At 33.4% G+C, this 23,954-nt stretch overlaps 1 protein-coding gene across 1 annotated transcript; it reads right to left on the minus strand.

Annotated features, from left to right (window-relative positions):
* Positions 1-281: 281 nt before the first annotated feature.
* Positions 282-22,940, minus strand: LOC143084310 (uncharacterized). The gene is made up of 6 exons (XM_076260723.1): positions 22,871-22,940; positions 17,127-17,369; positions 16,247-16,732; positions 4,568-4,674; positions 2,961-3,414; positions 282-1,096 (listed from the first exon to the last, which is right to left on the minus strand). The coding sequence occupies exons 1-6, from the start codon at positions 22,938-22,940 to the stop codon at positions 282-284; spliced, it is 2,175 nt and encodes a 724-aa protein (XP_076116838.1).
* Positions 22,941-23,954: the final 1,014 nt, after the last annotated feature.

The following is a 23,954-nucleotide window of genomic DNA, read 5'->3' on the forward strand; positions in this document are numbered from 1 at the left end:
ATTTGTCTCTGAATGTATGAACATTTTTACATAACAACTTAAAAAAGCTTGGTATGTGATATATAGTTTGCTATTTGTTGAAGGCCATACGGCGACATAAAGGTGTACGTCATTTGTTTTATGATGAAGAATTGTCGCGTTGAAAATCAAATACCATATCTTATTTCTTATATAGAGTTGAAAAAATGAATGTCTAACATACATTTATAATGCAAATATAATACCAATGTTCTGCAATAAGAGAACTTGGCGACATATGCGGAGGCTTAGACATACAATTCTTAATATCTCTCATGTATGTACCAATAAAAGTATATAAATACCCTTTTCTTGTTCCAAATACTCCAGTTAGTTTTAATGTTTTCACCGTGTTCACAAAAACATTCCTCAGCTTCTAAAACAATCTTGTGTTCTGATGTGAAACAGTTTAATTTCGAGCAGGAATACTCGGTGTGGAAAGGTAACTTGCTGCTGGCTTTACAATGGATGGAGGACTGATAAAATTCGGAGATTCTCTCTAAAGTAACAAACAAGCAATCCCGGACACTGGTGGCTATATCAGGTATTATCAAACCCTTGGAGCGCTTGTGAACTAGGTATAGTAAGATCTTGTTGCCTTCTACACAGAGAACAATATCATGCTCTTTATCAACTGATAACCCAACAAACCCTGAAAACATAAGTTTCCTTCCTCTGTATTGTTTTAATGTCCACATACTGAGACATGCGCATATTAGACGGCTTGGTAAGGCTGGAGGTATGATGGTTCCTTTAAAAACGAAGGCCAAACTAACAGTCCTCTCTGGTGTACATTCTTGTGACAAGAAATCTGTATCATTTCTTTGGGTAAGCATACAGGGTACAAAGAAGTGTTCTACTGGTAGCCGGTTTCCTGTTTTTGTATCATATCTACGCTGTTCAGATACGATATCAAGGTGTATCAGCATATCAAATATGTACTCTTTAAATGGTAAAATCTGACAAAATGCTTTTTGTTCCCAAATCTGGTAGAGGTCTACTTTTTGTATCATTCCATTTTTTGACATCTTCTTGAAGGTTTTTCTTGTTTTATCTTCTTTTGGCCAGAATTCAACATCTATGAAAATGAAGAAAAAAAATCAATCTTTATGACTTGAAATCAAAACTAGAGGATCTAAAGAGCCTGTGTCACTCACTTTGGTCAACACAGGACACAGATGGATTCATGACAAAATTGTGTTTTAGTGATGGAGTTGTGTTTTTAGATCTTACTTTACTTAACATTCTTGCTGCTTACAATTATCTCTATCTATAATAAACTTGGCCCAGTAGTTTCAGTTGAAAATATGAGTGAAAATCTACAAATTTTATGAAAATTGTTAAAAATTGAATATGAAAGGCAATAACTCCTTAGGGGGTCAATTGACCATTTTGGTCGTGTTGACTTATTTTTAGGTCTTACTTTGCTGTACATTATTGCTGTTTACAGTTTAACTCTATCTATTATAGTATTCAAGGTAATAACAAAAAACAGCAAAATTCCTTAAAATTACCAATTCAGGGACAACAACCTAACAATTGGTTATTCGATATAAATTAATTCCAGGGCAGATACATCTTTACCTGATAAACAGTTTCACTTCCTGTCAGATTTGCTCTAAATGCTTTGGTTTTTGAGTTATAAGCCAAAAACTGCATTTTACTCATATGTTCTATTTTTAGCCATGGTGGCCATCTTGGTTGGTTGGCCGAGTTACTGGACACATTTTTTGAACTAGATACCCCAATGTTGATTATGGCCAAGTTTGGTTTAATTCGGCCCAGTAGTTTCAGAGGAGAAGATTTTTCTAAAAGATTACTAAGATTTACGAAAAATGGTTAAAAATTGACTATAAAGGGCAATAACTCCTAAAGGGGTCAACTGACCATTTTAGTCATGTTGATTTATTTGTAAATCTTACTTTGCTGAACATAATTGCTGTTTACAGTTTATCTCTATCTATAATAATACTCAAGATAATAACCAAAAACAGCAAAATTTCCTTAAAATTACCAATTCAGGGACAGCAACCTAAGAAGGGGTTGTCCGATTCATCTGAAAATTTCACGGCAGATAGATCTTGACCTGATAAACAATTTTACCCCTGTCAGATTTGCTCTCAATGCTCTGGTTTTTGAGTTATAAGCCAAAAACTGCATTTTACCCCTATGTTCTATTTTTAGCCATGGCGGCCATCTTGGTTGGTTTGCCAGGTCACCGGACACATTTTTTAAATTAGATACCCCAATGATGATTGTGGCTAAGCTTGGTTAAATTTGGCTCAGTTTATAGAGGAGAAGATTTTTGTAAAAGTTAATGACGGACGACGGACGCCAAGTGATGAGATAAGCTCACTTGGCCCTTCGGGCCAGGTGAGCTAATAAAAAATTTACTTATATTAAAAGATACTACGAAAGGTATACTGCTCACCTAGGTCAGGACATTAAAACAACACTATTTTGATACTTCAAAACATTATCCTATTTTAGGAGTAATTAAACTTTCTTTATAAAAGGTATTCCATGATCAAAATAGAATCCTTTCTCATTTTGAAGAACATTACCCCATTACAAATATTTTATTTAGAAACCATGTCGTTCGCTAGTTATACCTACACGTTAATACCTATGAAATATCAGTTTCAGTTTTGACTTTAAAATTTGCAATCATACGTAAGTTAAAACCTCCATCCTATCCAGAGGATATAAACATAATAAAATAGTTAGCTATAATCTAACAAGAATTAGTGACGCTATGAATACCTAAAGAAAAGATTAATTTTGACTAATTGTATAATAAAAAGTTCTTACAAAGTTTAAAAGATAAGTGAAAGTCATCAGTTAACAATACCCAATGCTCTAAATGTCTGGTAAACAATATTTGAGTATGTTGTTGTTTTACTACTAATTTTTATTATATCTCATTGAAAGTATTTACACACCAGTAATAAAAGATCTCATAACTTCCACCATAAGAAGGGGACTGATGATAACATTATCTCTCAGTTGTGGGGTGTCAAAATACACAATTTTCCCTAGAGAATGTTGATAATGTAGAAAATCGGTCAGCTGCTCAGGAGACAGGACAGACACCTCACTGATGGCATTTAATTCTTTAACTTCAACCAAAGACAGAATTTGTTTTCCTTCTGCCACCAATTCAGCGATCTCGAGCTCCAGTGGAACACATGCATTCGGCATCCTTTCACCCCAACATGGGTGGTCGAATGTAAGTTCTGTTATTGTTTTCTTCAGAACTTCTATTTCTGGGTCAGCTTGATCTTTGGCATTGACAAATATTAGAGGTCTAAGAACCAGATGATGTTTTCCCTCATGGTCTTTAAACAACTCCTCAATTCCACTGTAAAGCTCTTCCCGTCGTGTCTCAACATTCTCCTATTAAAACATAAAAATGTTCCGGATAAATAAACTTGAGGCTGTAAAGAGCATATGTCGGGAACATAATGTTTGTGTATCTTCAATGATGGAACATTCCAACAAGAAAATAGCTAGATTTATCTTAAATCTGTAAAGTAGATATATCTACTCTTACAGGTAAATTATTACACTTTTAACCTTGCTTCTATAATTTAAAAGATACCACTTGTAAAAAAAAATAAGTAACATTTAATAGATTGGCAATACACTTCAAACAAGCCAAGAAGGTAATAATAGTTTAGTATAGAGTACTTCAGGATTTGGGTGAAAATACGGAAAATGTTTTATTTTAATTTGAAGTTAAACAAAAATGAACTTCTTTTAAAATAAAGTATGTATCGTAATCATGCATTTCTTCTCCAGATGTGTTATATATCATGTTTTATTTCATCATCTGTTTAACAATGGTATTATGGTTTGGCCTGACACATGACCGAGAAAATATTAATTGTTGAGAAGTGCATCTGGTGCAGTACTACTATTCTTAATAATAAAGCTTCATATTGACAACATGATTGTTGAAATAAAAATAAGTTTAGTTAAACTTTAGCATGTAAACTTTAGCATGTAAACTGATAAATTGTATTTTACGTAAAAAACACATGACTAAGAGTGGCAGAGCCAACTTATCTCCATGGAAATGAGATGACTATCCAATGGAATATTGATACAATTTCATACCAAATAATGTTTCCTTATCTATAAGTGGTACTTCATATCTTCTACTTTATTTATAGACCCCGTAATCTGATTTTAAGTGAATTACCCACAATTCAAAAAGGATCTTGTTTTTTTAAAAGTGTAGTTTAACAAAATTTTTGGTCAAGTTAAGATTTATAGACAAAACATCATTATAAGAATACAAGCTCTTATTTAAATATTGAACTCCTTGGAAAATTCAAAAAAAAAATCAAAATAATCAAATGGCAAAATCAAACGCTCACACAATCAACTGTAATATTATTCCTGACTTTGTACAGGCCTTTTCTTATGTCGAAAATGGAGGATTAAACCTGGTTTTTATGCTAGCAATTGGGGCAATTTGTACACATTTCTAAGTTTTCAAAATGACAATAACTTACTACCATATAGCTTACACTAGATCACTCACCAATGGTACTTTGTCCTTGTGAGTGGCAACAAACAAGATCTTTGGGATGCCTGCATATACAAGCTTACAATAGGTCAGGATGGAATTGACCCAATATTGCAAAAATACTACAAAATAAAATCAAAATCTGTCATAAAAGAAGTATAAAAAAGTATATATATTTTGCATTTTTCATAGTTGTGAAACTACACTTTTAAAAGTTTTTCATTGTCTTTTGTCTTGTTAACCCATTATTTAAAAAAAAACAAAAAAAACGACTGAATACTTAGTCAACCTCATTTATTTAAACAGCTGATAATAGTCTTCCTTTAAATTGGATTCTCTGTCAAAAGGTGACAACTATTTCAGTGTATATGTATATTCTATATTGTTGTATTTGTTCTTCAGACTGTTTTATTAACACATAGTTTAAGGAAGGCATATTAAAAAAAAAGAGGTAACAATGCTTAAAAACGTATACAAACTAATATTTCACACCACCAAAATAATGGCCAGTTCAAGTTGCGGTCCTGTTTAGGATTTTATGGAACAGCCCTTGGATTTTGTGTTTGTTCTAATCGCTATATTGCTTTTTTGATTATTATTTATGGCCAAAAACAGTTATTCCGTAGTGTATTTCTTTTAATAAAAAAATAATTAAAATTAAAAAAATCACACCTGCTCTATCCAAAAAGATTTGTATAGTATATATAGTGTACTACTTTTGGGACGAATTATGTCAAAATTATGGAAATATCCATCAGCTCTAACTCAAACTGTGGACAATTAAAGGTTAAGAGGGTCTATAATTCAGTGTGACAGCTTTATATATACTAATTATTGACTTCAAATGGACCAAATCCCTACTTTACCAAATTAAATGCTTGCTGGGCACAGTCTGATACGACCGCAGAGGTGGAACCGTGAACAGTTGGGGCAAATTTGGACACAATATTCAAGCTCAATGCTGTCAAAATTTGGATTGTGATCAATTTTTTGAAATAATATAGGTTTCTGACAAAAAATCAATGTAAAAGATCTTAAAAATCTATTCTCAAAACTTTTCAAAAATTGGAATTTGAAAATTAAAAAAAAATAAATAAATATGAACCATTACAAGAATGCACACGCTGAAATGTCTTAAATATATAAGATTTCATATTATGTTGATAGTCCTAAATATAAAGCTTTATTACAACTGTCACACAAACTTAACATTAACCAAGAAAACTAAACATTGACCAATGAACCATGAAAACGAGTTCAAGGTCAGATGAACAATGCCAGGCAGGCATGTACAGCTAACAATTCTTCCATACAACAAATATAGTCGACCTATTGCTTATACATTGTTATAGATTAAGACAAGAGTGCACACACTGAAATGTCTCGCCTTCTTTACTAATCATTGATATTATGTTGATAGTCCTAAGTATAAAGCTTTATTACAACTGTCACATAAACGTTACATTAACCAAGATAACTAAACAAAGACCAATGAACCATAAAAATGAGGTCAAGGTCAGATGAACCATGCCAGGCTGACATGTACAGCTAACAATGTTTCCATAAAACAAATATAGTTGACCTAATACTTATAGTTTAAGAAAAATAGACTAAAACACAAAAACTTAACACTGAGCAATGAACCGTGAAAATGAGGTCAAGGTCAAATAAAACCTGCACGACTAATATATAAATCATAAAATATTTCCATACACTAAATATAGTTGACCTATGGCGTATAGTATCAGATAAAAAGACCAAAACTGAAAAACTTAACTTTGACCACTGAACCATGAAAATGAGGTCAAGGTCAGATGACATCTGTCCGTTAGACATGTTCACCTTACAATCATTCCATACAACAAATATAGTAGACCTATTGCATAAAGTATGAGAAAAACAGACCAAAACACAAAAACTTAACTATAACCACTGAACCATGAAAATGAGGTCAAGGTCAGATGACACCTGCCAGTTGGTCATGTACACCTTACAGTCCTTCCATACACCGAATATACTAGCCCTATTGCTTATAGTATCTGAGATATGGACTTGACCACCAAAACTTAACCTTGTTCACTGAGCCATGAAATGAGGTCGAGGTCAAATGAAAACTGTCTGACGGGCAAGAGGACCTTGCAAGGTACGCACATACCAAATATAGTTATTCTATTACTTATAATAAGAGAGAACTCAACATTACAAAAAATCTGAACTTTTTTTTCAAGTGGTCACTGAACCATGAAAATGAGGTCAAGGACATTGGACATGTGACTGACGGAAACTTCGTAACATGAGGCATCTATATACAAAGTATGAAGCATCCAGGTCTTCCACCTTCTAAAATATAAAGCTTTTAAGAAGTGAGCTAACACCGCCGCCGCCGCCGCCGCCGCCGGATCACTATCCCTATGTCGAGCTTTCTGCAACAAAAGTTGCAGGCTCGACAAAAAACAGACCAAAACACATAAAACTTAACACTGAGCAATGAACTGTGAAAATGAGGTCAAGGTTAAATAAAACCTGCGCGACTGACATATAGATCATAAAATATTTCCATACACCAAATATAGTTGACCTATTGCATATAGTATTAGAAAAAACAAATCAAAACTTAACTTCGACCACTAAACTATGAACATGAGGTCAAGGTCAGATGACACCTGCCAGCTAGACATGTACACCTTACAATCATTTCATACACCAAATATAGTAAACCTATTGCATATAGTATAAGAAAAACAGACCAAAACACAAAAACTTAACTATAACCACTGAACCATGAAAATGAGGTCAAGGTCAGATGACACCTGACAGTTGGACATGTACACCTTACAGACCTTCGATACACCGAATATACAAGACCTATTGCTTATAGTATCTGAGATATGGACTTGACCACCAAAACTTAACCTTGTTCACTGATCCATGAAATGAGGTCGAGGTCAAGTGAAAACTGTCTGACAGGAATGAGGTGCTTGCAAGGTACGCACATACCAAATATAGTTATTCTATTACAATGTATTACTTATAATAAGAGAGAATTTAATATTACAAAAAATGGTCAAGGACATTGGACATGTAACTGACGGAAACTTAGTAAATTGAAGCATCCATATACAAAGTAAGAAGCATCCAGGTCTTCCACCTTCTAAAATATAAAGCTTTTAAGAAGTTTATTAACACCACCGCCGCCGGATCACTATCCATATGTCAAACTTTCTGCGACAAAAGTCGCAGGCTCGACAATAAAAATTTGGGAAAAAAATCCCCCTTCCAAATGTTGCCCCCCCCCCCCCCCCCCCACACACACACACTTTGGAACAATATCCCCAAGCTCAATCCCAGCCTTCCCTTTGAAGTATGGAACCTCTTAGTACAATTTTAGAGATATCCATACACTTAAACACAAGTTATTGTATAGACACTACAAAAATTGCTTGTTTTGGTTCCTTTTTTGCCCCCGATTCCAGCATGTTGGGGCAATTATACCTAAACTCAATCCCAGCCTTCCTTTTGTGATATGGAACCTTGTGGTACAATGCCAGAGAGATCCGTACACTTACACACAAGTTAATTTCCTGAAACTACAAACATGCTTGTTTTGGCCCCTTTTTGGCCTCTATTTCCTAAACTGTTGGTACCACAAACCCTAAAATCATCCTTCCTTTTGTGGTATTGAATCTTCTTGTAAAATCCATAGAGATCCATTCATTTAAACTACAGTTATTGTCCGAAAACCAAATGTGTTGTCGGACGACGATATAATAGCATTATACGAACCCCAAAAAATGTGTGTGGTCGTATACAAATTCATGTCCCAATTTGACAAGTAATTCCACCCCCCTACTTACTATTTTAGGCATAAATTGGAAAAAAATAAATCTGGATAGTGTATGAAAAAGAAATTGCAAGTTATACACTGTCACATGAGGGACTCTATTTGTAGACAAGGAAAATCAAAGGACGATAACTGTGTCCCGGAACCTTACAACAAACATTTAAAGCCAGGGAATATTGTTGAAAAGTAGTCCACATTTCCTAAGATTTATTTTCAAAATTAGTTTTATTAAGATGTCAAAACTGAAAACTAAAAAATCCTCATTTTTCCAGAATTGATATTAATGAAATATTCAATATAAACTAGGACTAATTTCAATCAGTTCTACGAAGGTTACATTATATAGAAATGTTTAACTCAATGCAATAAATGGGGATGTGGATAAGTGGGTTTCTAACGATGTATGTCATTCAATACAGATTCAATCATACAGAAATTATGAAGTGAAGAAAAGTTCTGTAACTCTGAAATTACATCATTTGAAAATCATATAAAGGTAAAAGAAGCTTTATTCCTTCAATTAAAACGTGCGTTAAAGTAAGAACTGATAAAAAGAAAATTTTACTTTTTGTATCAAATGTTGATGGATCAAACTACAATATATCATATGCTTTATTTTGTTTTTAATATGGTTCAAACAAAACAACACCTTCAAAATACCAACGTTATAAATCCTTCTCATCAAAAAGCTACTATGTTTAGTCTTTGAATAGATATTTTATGAAATCAGTATGTAAACATTCTACCATTAAATATGTTTTCTGGTTTACTCATTTAAAACAATCTGAATTTCTATAGGAAAACATTTGTTTTAACATTGCTTAATGACTAAGCCATTAATTGTGAATTTTATCATACATTAGTTTACTTACTTTTACAACAAAAAAAAACATATTTTGACACAACTAAGGATAACATTTGTTTAACAGCTATTTAATACAACGTGTTAACAAAATTAGATTTAAGGAATAACAAGTGAAACTGCGAGCTACTGCTCACTGATGATACCCCCGCCGCAAGTGGATAATATTAATAGTGTAAAAATATGCAAGTGTTCGGTTAACAGGAAGTTATCGAGTGATGAATCTGAAAACGCATCACACGGTATAGCTGACTTATATAAATCCTGAAACCAAATTTCAGAAATCCTTGTATTGTAGTTCCTGAGAAAAATGTGACGACATTTTTCAACTCGGCTATCATGTGTAAAATCATACAAGTGTTTGGTAAACAGGAAGTTGTCAAGTGATCAATCTGAAAACCCATCACACGGTATAGCCGACTTAGATAAACCCTGAAACCAAATTTCAGAAATCCTTGTATTGTAGTTCCTGAGAAAAATGCGACGAAAAATATTCATGGGACGGACGGACTGACGGAAGGACAGACAGAGGTAAAACAGTATACCCCCGCCCCTTTTTTCAAAGCGGGGGTATAACAACAAGAGTGCACACACTGAAATGTCTCGCCTTCTTTACAAACCATTTATATTATGTTGATAGTCCTAAATATAAAGTTTTGCTACAACTATCAAATAACCTTAACATGATCCCAGAAAATGAGGTCAAGGTCATATAAACTAAACAGAAATACATGTACAGCTTTCAATCATTCAATACACTAAATATAATTGACCTATTGCTAATAGTTTCTAAGAAACAGACTTAACCAAAAAAATAAACATTGACAAATGAACCATGAAACAAGGTCAAGGTCAAATGAACCATGCCAGGCAGACATGTATACCTTACAATCAATCTAAGCATATATATAAACTATATGCTGACGATACTTCCCTTTTCATAGTAGTTGAAGATGAATATGCAGCAGCGAGCAAACTTAATTTTGATATAGAGACTATCAACAATTGGTCAGTCCAATGGCTGGTAAATTTTAATGCAAAAAAGACTGAAGCTATGACAGTTTCCAAGAAATCAGTTAAACCCCATCATCCACCTCTTTATATGAATGATGATATGATTTCAGAAGTAGAAAGCCATAAACACCTCGGTTTAATTTTTCATGAGGATGGTTCATGGCATTCTCATGTCAATAAAATAATTGAAAAGATAACACCTAGATTAAATTTATTTCGTGCCTTGAAATTCAAATTGAAAAGAAAGTATTTACAAACTATATATTTAAGTTTTATTCGACCTTTATTTGAATATACAGATATCATTTGGGACAATATTCCAGACTATTTAAGTGACAAACTAGAAAATATGCAACTTGAAGCGGCTAGGATAGTTACTGGTGGTACTAAGTTATCGTCCATAAATAAATTATACGACGAAACAGGATGGGAGTTACTATCAGAAAGACGTAAAAAACACAAAATTATAAAATTTCATGAAATGTTTCACAATAAGACCCCTGATTATTTAAGAGACATTATCCCTCAACAATTGTTCAATATTTATAATTATGACACACGACGAACGAATGACACGCAACATATAAAGTGTAGAACTGCATTTTACCAGAAATCTTTTCTCCCCTCAGTTATTCGATCCTGGAATGCTATTCCGGACGATATCAGACTAAGTCCATCTAAGTTTACACTTAAAAATTACCTTAATCAAAATGTAAGAAAAATGCCAAATTATTATTTTTATGGAGACAGGAAAGGACAAATACTTCATGCCAGACTTCGGATGGATTGTAGCAATCTGAACGAACATTTATTTAAGAGAAATCTTGTAGAAAGTAAAAACTGTACCTGTGGTAGAATCGAGAGCAGTAAGCATTTTCTCCTCGAATGTAAGAATTACTCCCTTGTCCGAAAACGTACGATAGAAAAAATTCCCTTCCCATACTATATAGAAACACTCCTATTTGGCTGCAATAACCTCAATCAAGAGGAAAATGTACTCGTGTTTAAACAAGTGCAACAATTTTTGGTAGATTCGAAGCGTTTTGGCTAATAGCGTCGTTCGTGCATGATAAAGATCGTAATTGGGTGAGACAGTCTTGACAAAGTCCTGTAAACACACTCCGCCGCCGGTAAATATATATATAGGAAAGATCTGATGGAAAAAAAAAATCAACTTTTTAATTTGCAGTTATTCCCCTTTATCTTTTTTCTACAGGGAGACGGATTAATATAAGGGAAACCTTGTTTCCGAATCCTTTTGTAATATGTTATCACTGTATTTATAAGTGTATGCCATGTACATGATTTTTTGAAATAAAATATGTTTAAAGTAATCTATGCATTAAATATAATTGACCTATTGATTATAGTATCTAAGAAACAAAGTTAACCATGAAAACTTAACATTGACCAATGAACCATGAAAATGAGGTCAAGGTCAGATGATACCTGCCAGACAGACATATACACACTATAATCCTTCCATACAACAAATATAGTTGACCTATTGATTATTGACTGACATGTACATCATAAAATATTTCTATACACCAAATATAGTTGACCTATTAGAAAAAAAAAACCAAAACTAAAAAAATTAACTTTGACCACTGAACCATAAAAATGAGGTAAAGGTCAGATTACACCTGCCAGTTGGACATGTACACCTTACAATCATTCCATACAGCAAATATAGTTGACCTATGGAACACTTATACAGTATAAGAAAATTAGACCAAAACACAAAAACTTAACTATAACAACTGAACCATGAAAATGAGGTCAAGGTCAGATGACACCTGCCAGTTGGAGATCCTTCAGATTGAAATAAACAATTATTTCCCCAAAGGCAACAATGGTAGCCTTTTTCGAGATACAGACTTTAGAAAGTTGATTCTTTTAACGAAACCTTGCTAGAATCAATAAAAAGTTATTAGGACAGTATTTTTTGGTCCCAAAATTATAGGTTCGCATTGCTTTTCTTAGCGTGTGTTGTATTTATCTCCCCTGCCTATTAATTTTGCCCTTAAAAATATGTGTCTTGTCCTAGCGTTTAAAAGTCATCTCAGTGCCTTTAGGGCTACGGAATAACTTTTATTTTGCCTTTTGTATAACGCAGAGTGCACGAAGTCTCTAAAAATAAAAAAACAACGGGCGCACATATCGACCAATCAGGATTAGCCATACTGTGTACTGTTAATTCTGAATACCATGTTATGTTCATAAAATGGCTGCGCCAATAAAATCTAATGGTGTATTGTAACCTTCAATACACCAAATATACTAGACCTATTGCTTACAGTATCTGAGATATGGACTTTGACCACCAAAACTTGACCTTGTTCATTGATCCATGAAATGAGGTCGAGATCAAGTGAAAACTGTCTGACAGGCATGAGGAGCTTGCAAGGTACGCACATACTAAATATAGTTATCCTATTACTCTTAATAAGAGAGAAATTAACATTACAAAAAAATCTCCACTCTTTTGTAAGTTGTCACTGAACCATGAAAATGAGGTCAAGGACAATAGATGTGTGACAGACGAAACTTTGTAATGTAAGGCATCTATATAAAAAGTATGACGCATCCATGGCTACCACCTTCTAAAACATAAAGCTTTTAAGAAGTAAGTTAACGCCCCTGCCACCGGATCACTATCCCTATGTTGAACTTTCATCGACACACATTGCAGGCTGAACAAAATCGTTAAATATAATTTCTCCCAGAACAAATTCAAGATTAAATTTTAAAAATTTGATGTTGTCTGACAATAAGTGCAGCACTCCGTTCATGCTTATGATAAAATCTATACTTCATATAATAAAATCATCAGCTCCTTTTTTGTGAGAATTCACTTATTTTTTTTGTCTATGCTTTAATTTCCGAAAAGAATTTAAACTTGGTATATTTAATAAATATTATTGTCTTTCTGGGGATTCATTTATTTTCATGGGTATCAATTTTCGTGGATTAAGAAGAAAAAAAGACAATTCGTGGTATACGTAAATTCACAGATCACTGATTAAAATAAAAACAGAGACTTCATTCGTGATATCCCTTTTGATTTAGGAGATCATATAATCTCCTTTGTTTGATCAATGATTAAAACCAGATGCTCCGCAGGGCGTAGCTTTATACAACCGCAGAGGTTGAACCCTGAACGGTTGGGGCAAGTATGGACACAACATTCAAGCTGGATTCAGCTCTAAATTTGGATTGTGATTAAATAGTTGACACAGCATAGGTTTCTGACACAGAATGAATGTGTTCTAATGAACTTAAAATTTTTGTTTTCTCTTAGAGCAATTCACTATGCTGTTGAATATTAATCCTCTCAAAAAAATGTTTGAAGAAATTTTCTTTTTATTTATGAAATTTCAAATGAGAAAAATTGAAGCCAATTTTTTAATCACATCCCCCTTTCCCTTATTCCAAAACTAAACTCAATTAAAATATTCTAATGGAGTTTGCAACAATAACTACTCATTTAAATACATCATAAAATATTAAGATGTAAAAAAACTGCTTGTTATCACTGAATGGTAAAGATCATTTAAATTTATCAGTTGGTAGTAAAAAGTGAATATACATTGTATATTGTATATAACAAAGATTTAAGTTGATTCTGGACAAAGAAAGATAACTCCAATTAAAAAAAATTCTTGCAATAAGATATTTCTTGCTTACTATTCTGGACAAAGAAAGATAACTCTAATTAAAAAAAAAATTTGCTATTTCACAATATTGTGAAATTAGATATTTCTTGCCATTGCACAATACTGTGCAATTGAAAAGACTTGCTATTGCACAATACTTAATATAATAATTTTAGATCCTGATTTGGACCAACTTGAAAACTGGGCCCATAATCAAAAATCTAAGTACATGTTTAGATTCAGCATATCAAAGAGGCCCAAGAATTTGATTTTTGTAAAAATCAAACTTAGTTTAATTATGGACCCTTTGGACCTTAATGTAGGCCAATTTGAAAACGGGACCAAAAATGAAGAATCTACATACACAGTTAGATTTGGCATATCAACGAACCCCATTTATTCAATTTTTGATGAAATCAAATAAAGTTTAATTTTGGACCCAGATTTGGACCAAGTTTTATTATGGACCCTTTGGACCTTAATGTAGGCCAATTTGAAAACGGGACCAAAAATGAAGAATCTACATACACAGTTAGATTTGGCATATCAACGAACCCCATTTATTCAATTTTTGATGAAATCAAATAAAGTTTAATTTTGGACCCAGATTTGGACCAACAATCAAGAATCTAAGTACATTTTTAGATTCAACATATCAAAGAACCCAACCGATTCATTTTTTGTCAAAATCAAACTAAGTTTAATTTTGGACCCTTTGGACCTTAATGTAGACCAATTTGAAAACATGACTAAAAGTTAAGAATCTACATACACAGTTAGATTCGGCATATCAAAGAACCCCAATTATTCAATTTTGATGAAATCAAACAAAGTTTAATTTTGGACCCTTTGGGACCCTTTTTCCTAAACTGTTGGGACCAAAACTCCCAAAATCAATACCAACCTTCCTTTTATGGTCATAAACCTTGTGTTTAAATTTCATAGATTTCTATTTACTTATACTAACGTTATGGTGCGAAAACCAAGAAAAATGCTTATTTGGGTCCCTTTTTGGCCCCTAATTCATAAACTGTTGGGACCTAAACTCCCAAAATCAATACCAACCTTCCTTTTGTGGTCATAAACATTGTGTTTAAATTTCATTGATTTCTATTTACGTAAACCAAAGTTATTGTGCGAAAACCAAGAATAATGCTTATTTGGGCCCTTTTTTGGCCCCTAATTCCTAAACTGTTGAAACCAAAACTCCCAAAATCAATCCCAACTTTTCTTTTGTGGTCATGAACCTTATGTCAAAATTTCATAGATTTCTATTAACTTAAACTAAAGTTATAGTGCGAAAACCAAGAAAATGCTTATTTGGGCCCTTTTTGGCCCCTAATTCCTAAAATGTTGGGACCAAAACTCCTAAAATCAATACCAACCTTCCTTTTATGGTCATATACCTTGTGTTAAAATTTCATAGATTTCTATTCACTATTACTTAAGTTAGAGTGCGAAAACTAAAAGTATTCGGACGCCGACGACGACGACGACGACGACGACGACGACGACGCAGACGACGACAACAACGTGATAGCAATATACGACGAAAATTTTTTCAAAATTTGCGGTCGTATAAAAAATCATTGAAAAGGTTTTGAATTGTCAAAATCCTCACTTGGCCATTCTAAGTGATAGTGTTCCTTGAAAACTTCAATTACAATCGTGGACAGAGACAACTAATAGTTTGTTTGTCTTACAATTTATAAATTTTTGTCAGAATTTTATGAGGCATTCAACTGTATGATTGATATATGATTGAACGCTTATTTCCCCTCATCACGGTATAATGAACAATCATATAAGTAAAAGGTGTGAAAATAAACAATTTTATCGTAATTAATCCTGTAAACTTTTAATCAAAGTAAACCAATCTATGACACGGTAATTAACAACTTGCATTTATTTTCATAATATATAATTGAACAAAATACCTTTATCTTCTTTCAATAAAACACGTGTTAATTTGAAATGTTTATCGCACAATATAACCGGAAATAAACATCCAAATCCAAACACATTTCACGTGATAATTTTTCGCTGAATTCTTAAATTCAAGGTTCGCTGTGACCCCACAAAAGCCACGAAAATTGGTAAATCACGAATAAGAATGAATCCACAGTACTTCATATCAATGCTGCAAAATGCGAAACATACTGAGGTTAATATTGTAGTTTGTGACAAGCTAAAAGTGACAATGTAAATAAATTATGTAAACATTGAGGTTTGCTTAAATATTTAGAAAAGATATCACCTTGCTGTTATAAAAATGTATCCTGTTTGCATTATCTGTGTGTAATTAATATGCATATTACCTGCTGGCGTTGGTGTCATGTGCTGCCCTGGAAAACACATCACATCAGGGACCTGTTCATGCAAATCTTTGCTTCCATCAAATACTACAAGAAACAACGCTCGGAACGTCATGAAGGTCTGATGTGTTGTTAGATAAACATATTGTCCACCAAAGTCCCAGAAGATAAGACGCCCAACTTTCATCTTATACTTCCCACTTTTGAGGACTTTTTCCATTTTCCTTCTTATTTCCTCCTTAGTCATTCTTGTTCTCATTTTCTTTCCCATCTGTTTTATCGTAAGAGGCACATTGGAGGATTTCTTAGGTGGTAGAGATTGTAATGCTGCCGACTTTTCTGAGGGCAAAGAGGACAGTGTGGCTTTGGCATAACCAGTTGGACTTGTATCTGAAGCCTGGATGAACTTTTCAGTGAGTTCACTCTCCTCTTCTTTGAGAGAGGTCATTAACACTTTGTTGTACACAACATCCAGGGCGTTATAAGAGTCTGAAATTAAATTTAATACATCAGGCAAATCAAATCCAAAACAGCTACAGTCTGTCAAAACCAAGTGAAGAATATAAGAAAAATCATAATTAAGATCAAAATTAAATCTTATCAAGTGTAACTAACATTCACATAATGCTATAAATGTATTTTAAAGAGAGTCATGTTTTAACTGATGGATTGATGACATTATTGATTATCGAAAATAAATGTCAACTTATTCCATAATTTTAACATTAAAATTCAATTTGAATTAACTTGGTGCCTGAATAGAACTCACAAAACATATGGCTACAATGTAATGTGATTAAAATCAGTGCTATAGCATGTCTGCTGATAGGGAGGTCCACACAACAGCATGTGGTAAGATATTTCTACTTGTGTATTTTCTCACCTGGATCAATTAGAATCCACTCTTTCGTCTCAATGTCGAGGCCACAGCGACCTTCTACGAGAGAAATGCCGTCAGTCGGCTGTCGACCATCTAGTACAATATCACCAGCTAACAGCTTCACAAGAGTAGACTTCCCAACGGAAAACTGGCCAGTTACCATGCATCTCATATCAAATGATTCATAGCTGCCCTTGCCTAATAAACGATTTAACATGGCAGACTGTTGCCCTTTTCCGATGGGATCTGAAAAAAAAAAAAAGTTTGAAAGTTTAAATTTCATCATGTTTGTGAAAAAAATGTATGCATACACACACTCAAAGATAATTTCTCCACTTTTTGTCTCTGACACTGGACAATGTTTCAATAAATTTATCTTAAATAATACTATTAGACAAGGATATATGTTTCTTATGATGCTGGAGATGTGTTATTTACAGCAATGACTTCTGACATATTTCCTATAAAGTCACAGTGGTCTTTAAATATCCTTAATTAGAAGTTTGCTGCCAGCGCTCTCTCTGTCATTAAAATAACTAGAGGCTCTAAAGAGCCTGTGTCGCTCACCTTGGTCTATGTGCATATTAAACAAAGGACACAAATGGATTCATGGCAAAATTGTATTTTGGTGATGTTGATGTGTTTGAAGTTCTTACTTTACTGAACGATTTTGCTTCTTACAATTATATCTATCATGAACTTTGCCCATTAGTAACAGAGAACTATATTTGGTAAAAATTTACATAAATTTACCAAATTAATGAAAATTGTTAAAAATTGACTATAAAGGGCAATAACTCCTTAAGGGGTCAATGACCATTTAGGTCATGTTGACTTATTTGTAGATCTTACTTTGCTGAACATTATTGCTGTTTACAGTTTATCGCTATCTATAATAGTATTCAAGATAACCAAAAACAGCAAAATTTCTTTAAAAATTACCAATTGGAGGGCAGCAACCCAACAACCAGTTGTCCAATTCATCTGAAAAATTCAGGGCAGATAGATATTGACTTGATTAACAATTTAACTTCTTGTCAGATTTGCTCTAGATGCTTTGGTTTCATAGTTATAAGCAAAAAACTGCATTTTACCCCTATGTTCTATTTTTAGCCGTGGCGGCCATCTTGGTTGAATGGCCAGGTCATCGCACACATTTTTCAAACTAGATACCCCAAAGATGATTGTGGCCTAGTAGTTTCAGTGGAGATTTTGTAAAAGATTACTAAGATTTATGAAAAATGGTTAAAGATTGACTATAAAGGGCAAGAACTCCTAAAGGGGTCAACTGACCATTTTGGTCATGTTGACTTATTTGTAGATCTTACTTTGCTGAACATTATTGCTGTTTACAATTTATCTCTATCTATAATAATATTCAAGATAATAACCAAAAACAGCAAAATTTCCTCAAAATTACCAATTCAGGGGCAGCAACCCAACAACCGATTGACCGATTCATCTGAAAATTTCAGGGCAGATAGTTCTTGACCTGATAAACATTTTTACCCCATGTCAGATTTCCTCAAAATGCTTTGGTTTTTGAGTTATAAGCCAAAAACTGCATTTTACCCCTATGTTCTATTTTTAGCGGTGGCGGCCATCTTGGTTGATTGACCAGGTCACGCCACACAATTTTTAAACTAAATACCCAAAAGATGATTGTGGCCAAGTTTGGATTAATTTGGCCAAGTAGTTTCAGAGGAGAAGATTTTTGTAAAAGATTACTTTAATTTACGAAAAATGGTTAAAAATTGACTATAAAGGGCAATAACTCCTAAACGGGTCAACTGACCATTTTGGTCATGTTAACTTATTTGTAGATCTTACTTTGCTGAACATTATTGCTGTTTACAGTTTATCTCTATCTATAATAATATTCAAGATAATAACCAAAAACAGCAAAATTTCCTCAAAATTACCAATTCAGGGGCAGCAACCCAACAACCGATTGACCGATTCATCTGAAAATTTTAGGGCAGATAGATCTTGACCTGATAAACATTTTTATCCCATGTCAGATTTCCTCAAAATGCTTTGGTTTTTGAGTTATAAGCCAAAAACTGCATTTTACCCCTTTGTTCTATTTTTAGCCGTGGCGGCCATCTTGGTTGGTTGACCAGGTCACGCCACACATTTTTTAAACTAGATACCCCAAAGATGATTGTGGCCAAGTTTGGATTAATTTGGCCAAGTAGTTTCAGAGGAGAAGATTTTTGTAAAAGATTACTTTAATTAACGAAAAATGGTTAAAAATTGACTATAAAGGGCAATAACTCCTAAACGGGTCAACTGACCATTTTGGTCATGTTGACTTATTTGTAGATCTTACTTTGCTGAACATTATTGCTGTTTACAGTTTATCTCTAACTATAATAATATTCAAGATAATAACCAAAAACAGCAAAATTTCTTCAAAATTACCAATTCAGGGGCAGCAACCCAACAACCGATTGACCGATTCATCTGAAAATTTCAGGGCAGATAGATCTTGACCTGATAAACATTTTTACCCGTTGTCAGATTTGCTCTAAATGCTATGGTTTTTGAGTTATAAGCCAAAAACTGCATTTTACCCCTATGTTCTATTTTTAGCCGTGGCGGCCATCTTGGTTGGTTGACCGGGTCACGCCACACATTTTTTAAACTAGATACCCCAATGATGATTGTGGCCATGTTTGGTTTGATTTGGCCCAGTAGTTTCAGAGGAGAAGATTTTTGTAAAAGTTAACGACGACCGACGACGACGACGACGGACGACGACGGACGACGGACGACGGACGCCAAGTGATGAGAAAAGCTCACTTGGCCCTTCGGGCCAGGTGAGCTAATAAATGAGTATGTTAATGTTTTGATCTGTCAGAGTGTCGATATGTCAATGTGTTGATTTCTCAGTCTATAAATGTTTTGATATGTCCATGTGTTAATGTATACGTTTGTTAATGTGTTGATATGTCAGTGTGTTAATGTCTTGATGCTTGAATCTGTTAATGTGTTGGTATGTCAGTGTGTTAATGCCTTGATGTTTGAATCTGTTAATGTGTTGATATGTCAGTGTGTTAATGTCTTGATGTTTGAATCTGTTAATGTGTTGATCTGTCAGTGTGTTGATATGTCATTCTGTTAATGTAAAAGTCTTGTAATATGTTGATGTTAGTGTGCCAATGTACTATTGTGTAGATCTGTCATAGTGTCGATATTTCAATGCATTGAGTTTTGAGTCTGTTAATGTATAGATCTGTTAATGTATAGATATGTTAATGTATAGATCTGTTAATGTATAGATCTGTTAATGTATAGATCTGTTAATGTGTCATCATTTCAATGTATAGATCTGTTAATGTGTCATTATTTCAATGTATAGATCTGTTAATGTGTCATCATTTCAATGTATAGATCTGTTAATGTGTCATTATTTCAATGTATAGATCTGTTAATGTATAGATCTGTTAATGTGTCAATATTTCAATGTGTTTATGTATGGGTCTGGTAATATGTTCATCTATCAGTGTGTCGATGTATGAGTGTAAATGTTGACTTGTCAGTGTGTCGATGTGTCAATGTGTTGATGTTTGAGTCTGTAAATGTGTTTATATGTCAACGTGTGAATGGTTGAGGCTGTTAATGTGTTGATCTGTTGGTGTGTCGATACGTCAAGTGTTGATGTATGAATCTGTTATTGTGTTGATCTGTCAATATGTTGATATGTCAACTTGTTGATGTTTGAGTCTGTTAATGTGTGGATTTGTCAGTGTGTCAATATGTTATTCTTATGCAATTTGTATGTAACAATTTTTTTCATTGGCTAAAAGTTGCCTTCAAATCTACAGTTGACCAGGCGTAACTAAGGAGGGACAACCATTTTGAAATGATTGAATCAACAAATGTTCGATTACTACTATATAATCCAAAATAAAACAACATCTACCTCACACTCGTCATTTTAAACTTATTTTATCCGATTTTGAAGATTACAGGTAACGTAATAACCTCCAGTTTGTAAGTTTTCATTTTTATGACGTCACGTTTACCCATGACGTCTTTGCGTTGTATCGTATTATTTCTTTTTGAAATGCATTAGAATCGGAATAACAGTACTGTAGTTGAAGAGTTGCCACCGTCAATTTTGATTTGAGGTTCGCAAATCTCCGTTTTACTGTCTCCGCTACGCGTCGCCAGTAAAACTGCATTTGCGACCGTCAAATCTACAATTGACGGTGGCAACTCTTCAACTACAGTACTGTTATTCCTTAAATGTGTTGATGTTTATCTGTCAGTGTTTAAATATGTCAATTAGTTAAATCTATATGTCTATGTGTTGATGTATGAGACTGTTAATGTATTGATCTGTAAGTGTAATGATGTATAAGTCTGTTAATGTGTTGATCTGTCAGTGTAATGATGTATAAGTCTGTTAATGTGTTGATCTGTCAGTGTTATGATGTAGAAGTCTGTTAATGTGGTGATCTGTCAGTGTGGTGATGTGTTGATGTATAAATCTGGTAATATGTTGCCTTTTACAACTGATTTTTATAGTTCGTTCTTATGTTGTACCGTAACACAACTGTCCAAGGTTTGGGGAGGTTTGGGACCCCGCTTATATGTTTAACCCTGCCATATGCTGTATGTATGTGCCTGTCCAAAGTCAGGATCCTGTAATTCAGTGGTTGTCGTTTGTTGATGTGTTACATATTTGTTTTTCGTTCATTTTTTTGTACATAATTTAGGCTGTTAGTTTTCTCGTTTGAATTGAATTACATTTGTCACTTCAGGGCCTTTTATAGCTGACTATGCGGGATGGGCTTTGCTTATTGTTGAAGGTTGTACAGTGATCTATAGTTGTTAATTTCTGTGTCATTTGGTCTCTTATGAAGAGTTGTTTTATTGGCAATCATACCACATCTTGTTTTTTATATGATCTGTCAGTGTGTCAACATGGCAGTCTACAATGTATGAGTATGCTTTTGGGTAGATCTCTCAATGTGTCAATGTGTAAAAAGCTTTAGAATTGTCATTGTCTCAATATGTCAGTTTGTTAATGTGTCAACTAGTCATTGTGTCGAAATGTTTATGTGTCAATGTTTGAATTTGATACCTCAATTTTGATATGCTGATCTGCCAATGTGTCAATTGATTAATATTTCCATTTGTTAATAGGTCAACTGGTCAATGTGTCTATCCGTTTATGTGTCAATGTATTAATTTGCCAAAAACTACTTATTCTGTAAAATCCAGTTGAGCCGATGGCTGGATTTGGTTGTCAACTGAACAAGTTGAGAATGTTATATAAATCAGGTGAGAATGAATTTAAGGTTATTGTGATCTGTAATCAACAGGTTGAGGAAAGAATCGGCCCCACCCTCATATAAATATTCCACAGTCCCTAAATCAGATGAGAATGAGAGAAGTTTATGTTAAGGTTAATATGATCTTTAATCTGGTAATCAATCAATCTTCATCAATAGCCTACTTTAATTTTCCTATTAATGTTTTTTTTTTTTTTTTTTTTAACATTATACAGGTTATATGCAGATATCAAGGTTTCCATATATTAGAAATAAGTAACAATACATCATTCATGTCATTCCAGCCAGTATATATAATAATTAACATAGACAATTGCCTTGTGTGATGAACCAGTAGGAATGATAGTACCGCCATTGTTAGCAGACATCAAGGTCTCCGTAATTAGAAACAAGTAATTATTATTTCAGCCAGTATCTGAATAATTAATATTAGATGATTACCTCCAACTACTGGTGCTGCAGATTCCTGTGATTGGTTGTCAGGAGTCAATTCTGGGGATGTCTTAGACATGGCAGTCTAAAAAAGAAAAACATGTAATAAACTAGTAGAGTGACCTTTCATTGTTAATTTCTGGGTCATTTGGTCTCTTGTGAAGAGTTGTCTCATTGCCAATCGATACCACATCTTATATCAGTATCCTAAAGTCCTATTTTTGCCACTGACAATAAAGATTGTAAGAACAATTTCAAACTTGCCCAAAATGTTTGGAAATGCACAAGATCAAGAAATACACACGTCAGACAAATTATTCTGACAACCAGTCTTTATGGAGAAAGAGGGAATAAAAGACCACAGACATGGTTGTGTTACAGCGATTGGAATCATCAATCTGAATAACTAAAATAAGGAACAACAAATAAAATTTTACTAAAATTTTGTAATATTCTTTCTTTTTCAAATAGTTTAGGATTATGTTTATTCATTTATTTTGATTTCTTTCAGAAGCAGCTATTGCCAAGTTAAAAACAGTAGTTTTATCAACCATAATCATAATGGAGAAAATACATAATTTCTTAAAGTATGTGTTACTATATCATTGTATATTTGTTTTTATTTCTCCCATTGTTTAATTGCAAAAGAAAGAACAAATTCTGGTGTTAGGCTGTATTCTGATTTTTGTGATACCATGTTTATTTCTTTAAAGGTGTCAGATCACTAATTCGAAATCCCTGTCAGAGCCTGTCTATTCCAACAATTTTTTCAACATTTACAGCTTTATAATATTTTTAACTTCATAGAAAGTAGGTGTTAGTATACTGAATCGTACATGTATAATCTTTCTACCTGCCAATTATAATTCATGTTTAATGTCTTGTAGTAAAATACCAATGACCGAAGGTAACTACTAAACATAGCCCCTGGTTTTTCTGGAAATCTTAAATAAATATAGTATGGAGCGCATTAATCCTCAATTTTTAATGCAAACTCATTGGCAAGTAAATTATGTCTAAAAATGGTTTAAATATATTTCTCTTTCACAAAAAAAAATCATTTCTGCAAATTTGTTGGTTTAGTTTAAGTAAA

This window comes from Mytilus galloprovincialis, chromosome 7 (genome assembly GCF_965363235.1).
Source record: "Mytilus galloprovincialis chromosome 7, xbMytGall1.hap1.1, whole genome shotgun sequence".
In the NCBI taxonomy this organism is placed as follows: domain Eukaryota; kingdom Metazoa; phylum Mollusca; class Bivalvia; order Mytilida; family Mytilidae; genus Mytilus; species Mytilus galloprovincialis.

Excerpts from the sequence above, each read along its gene's own strand:
- LOC143084310 (XM_076260723.1), bottom strand. The coding sequence starts at position 22,940 with ATGTCTAAGACATCCCCAGAATTGACTCCTGACAACCAATCACAGGAA. Across the intron at positions 16,733-17,126 it reads GTGGATTCTAATTGATCCAG|ACTCTTATAACGCCCTGGAT; the intron begins GTGAGAAAATAC and ends ATTTAATTTCAG. Across the intron at positions 1,097-2,960 it reads TATGAGATCTTTTATTACTG|ATGTTGAATTCTGGCCAAAA; the intron begins GTGTGTAAATAC and ends TCATTTTCATAG.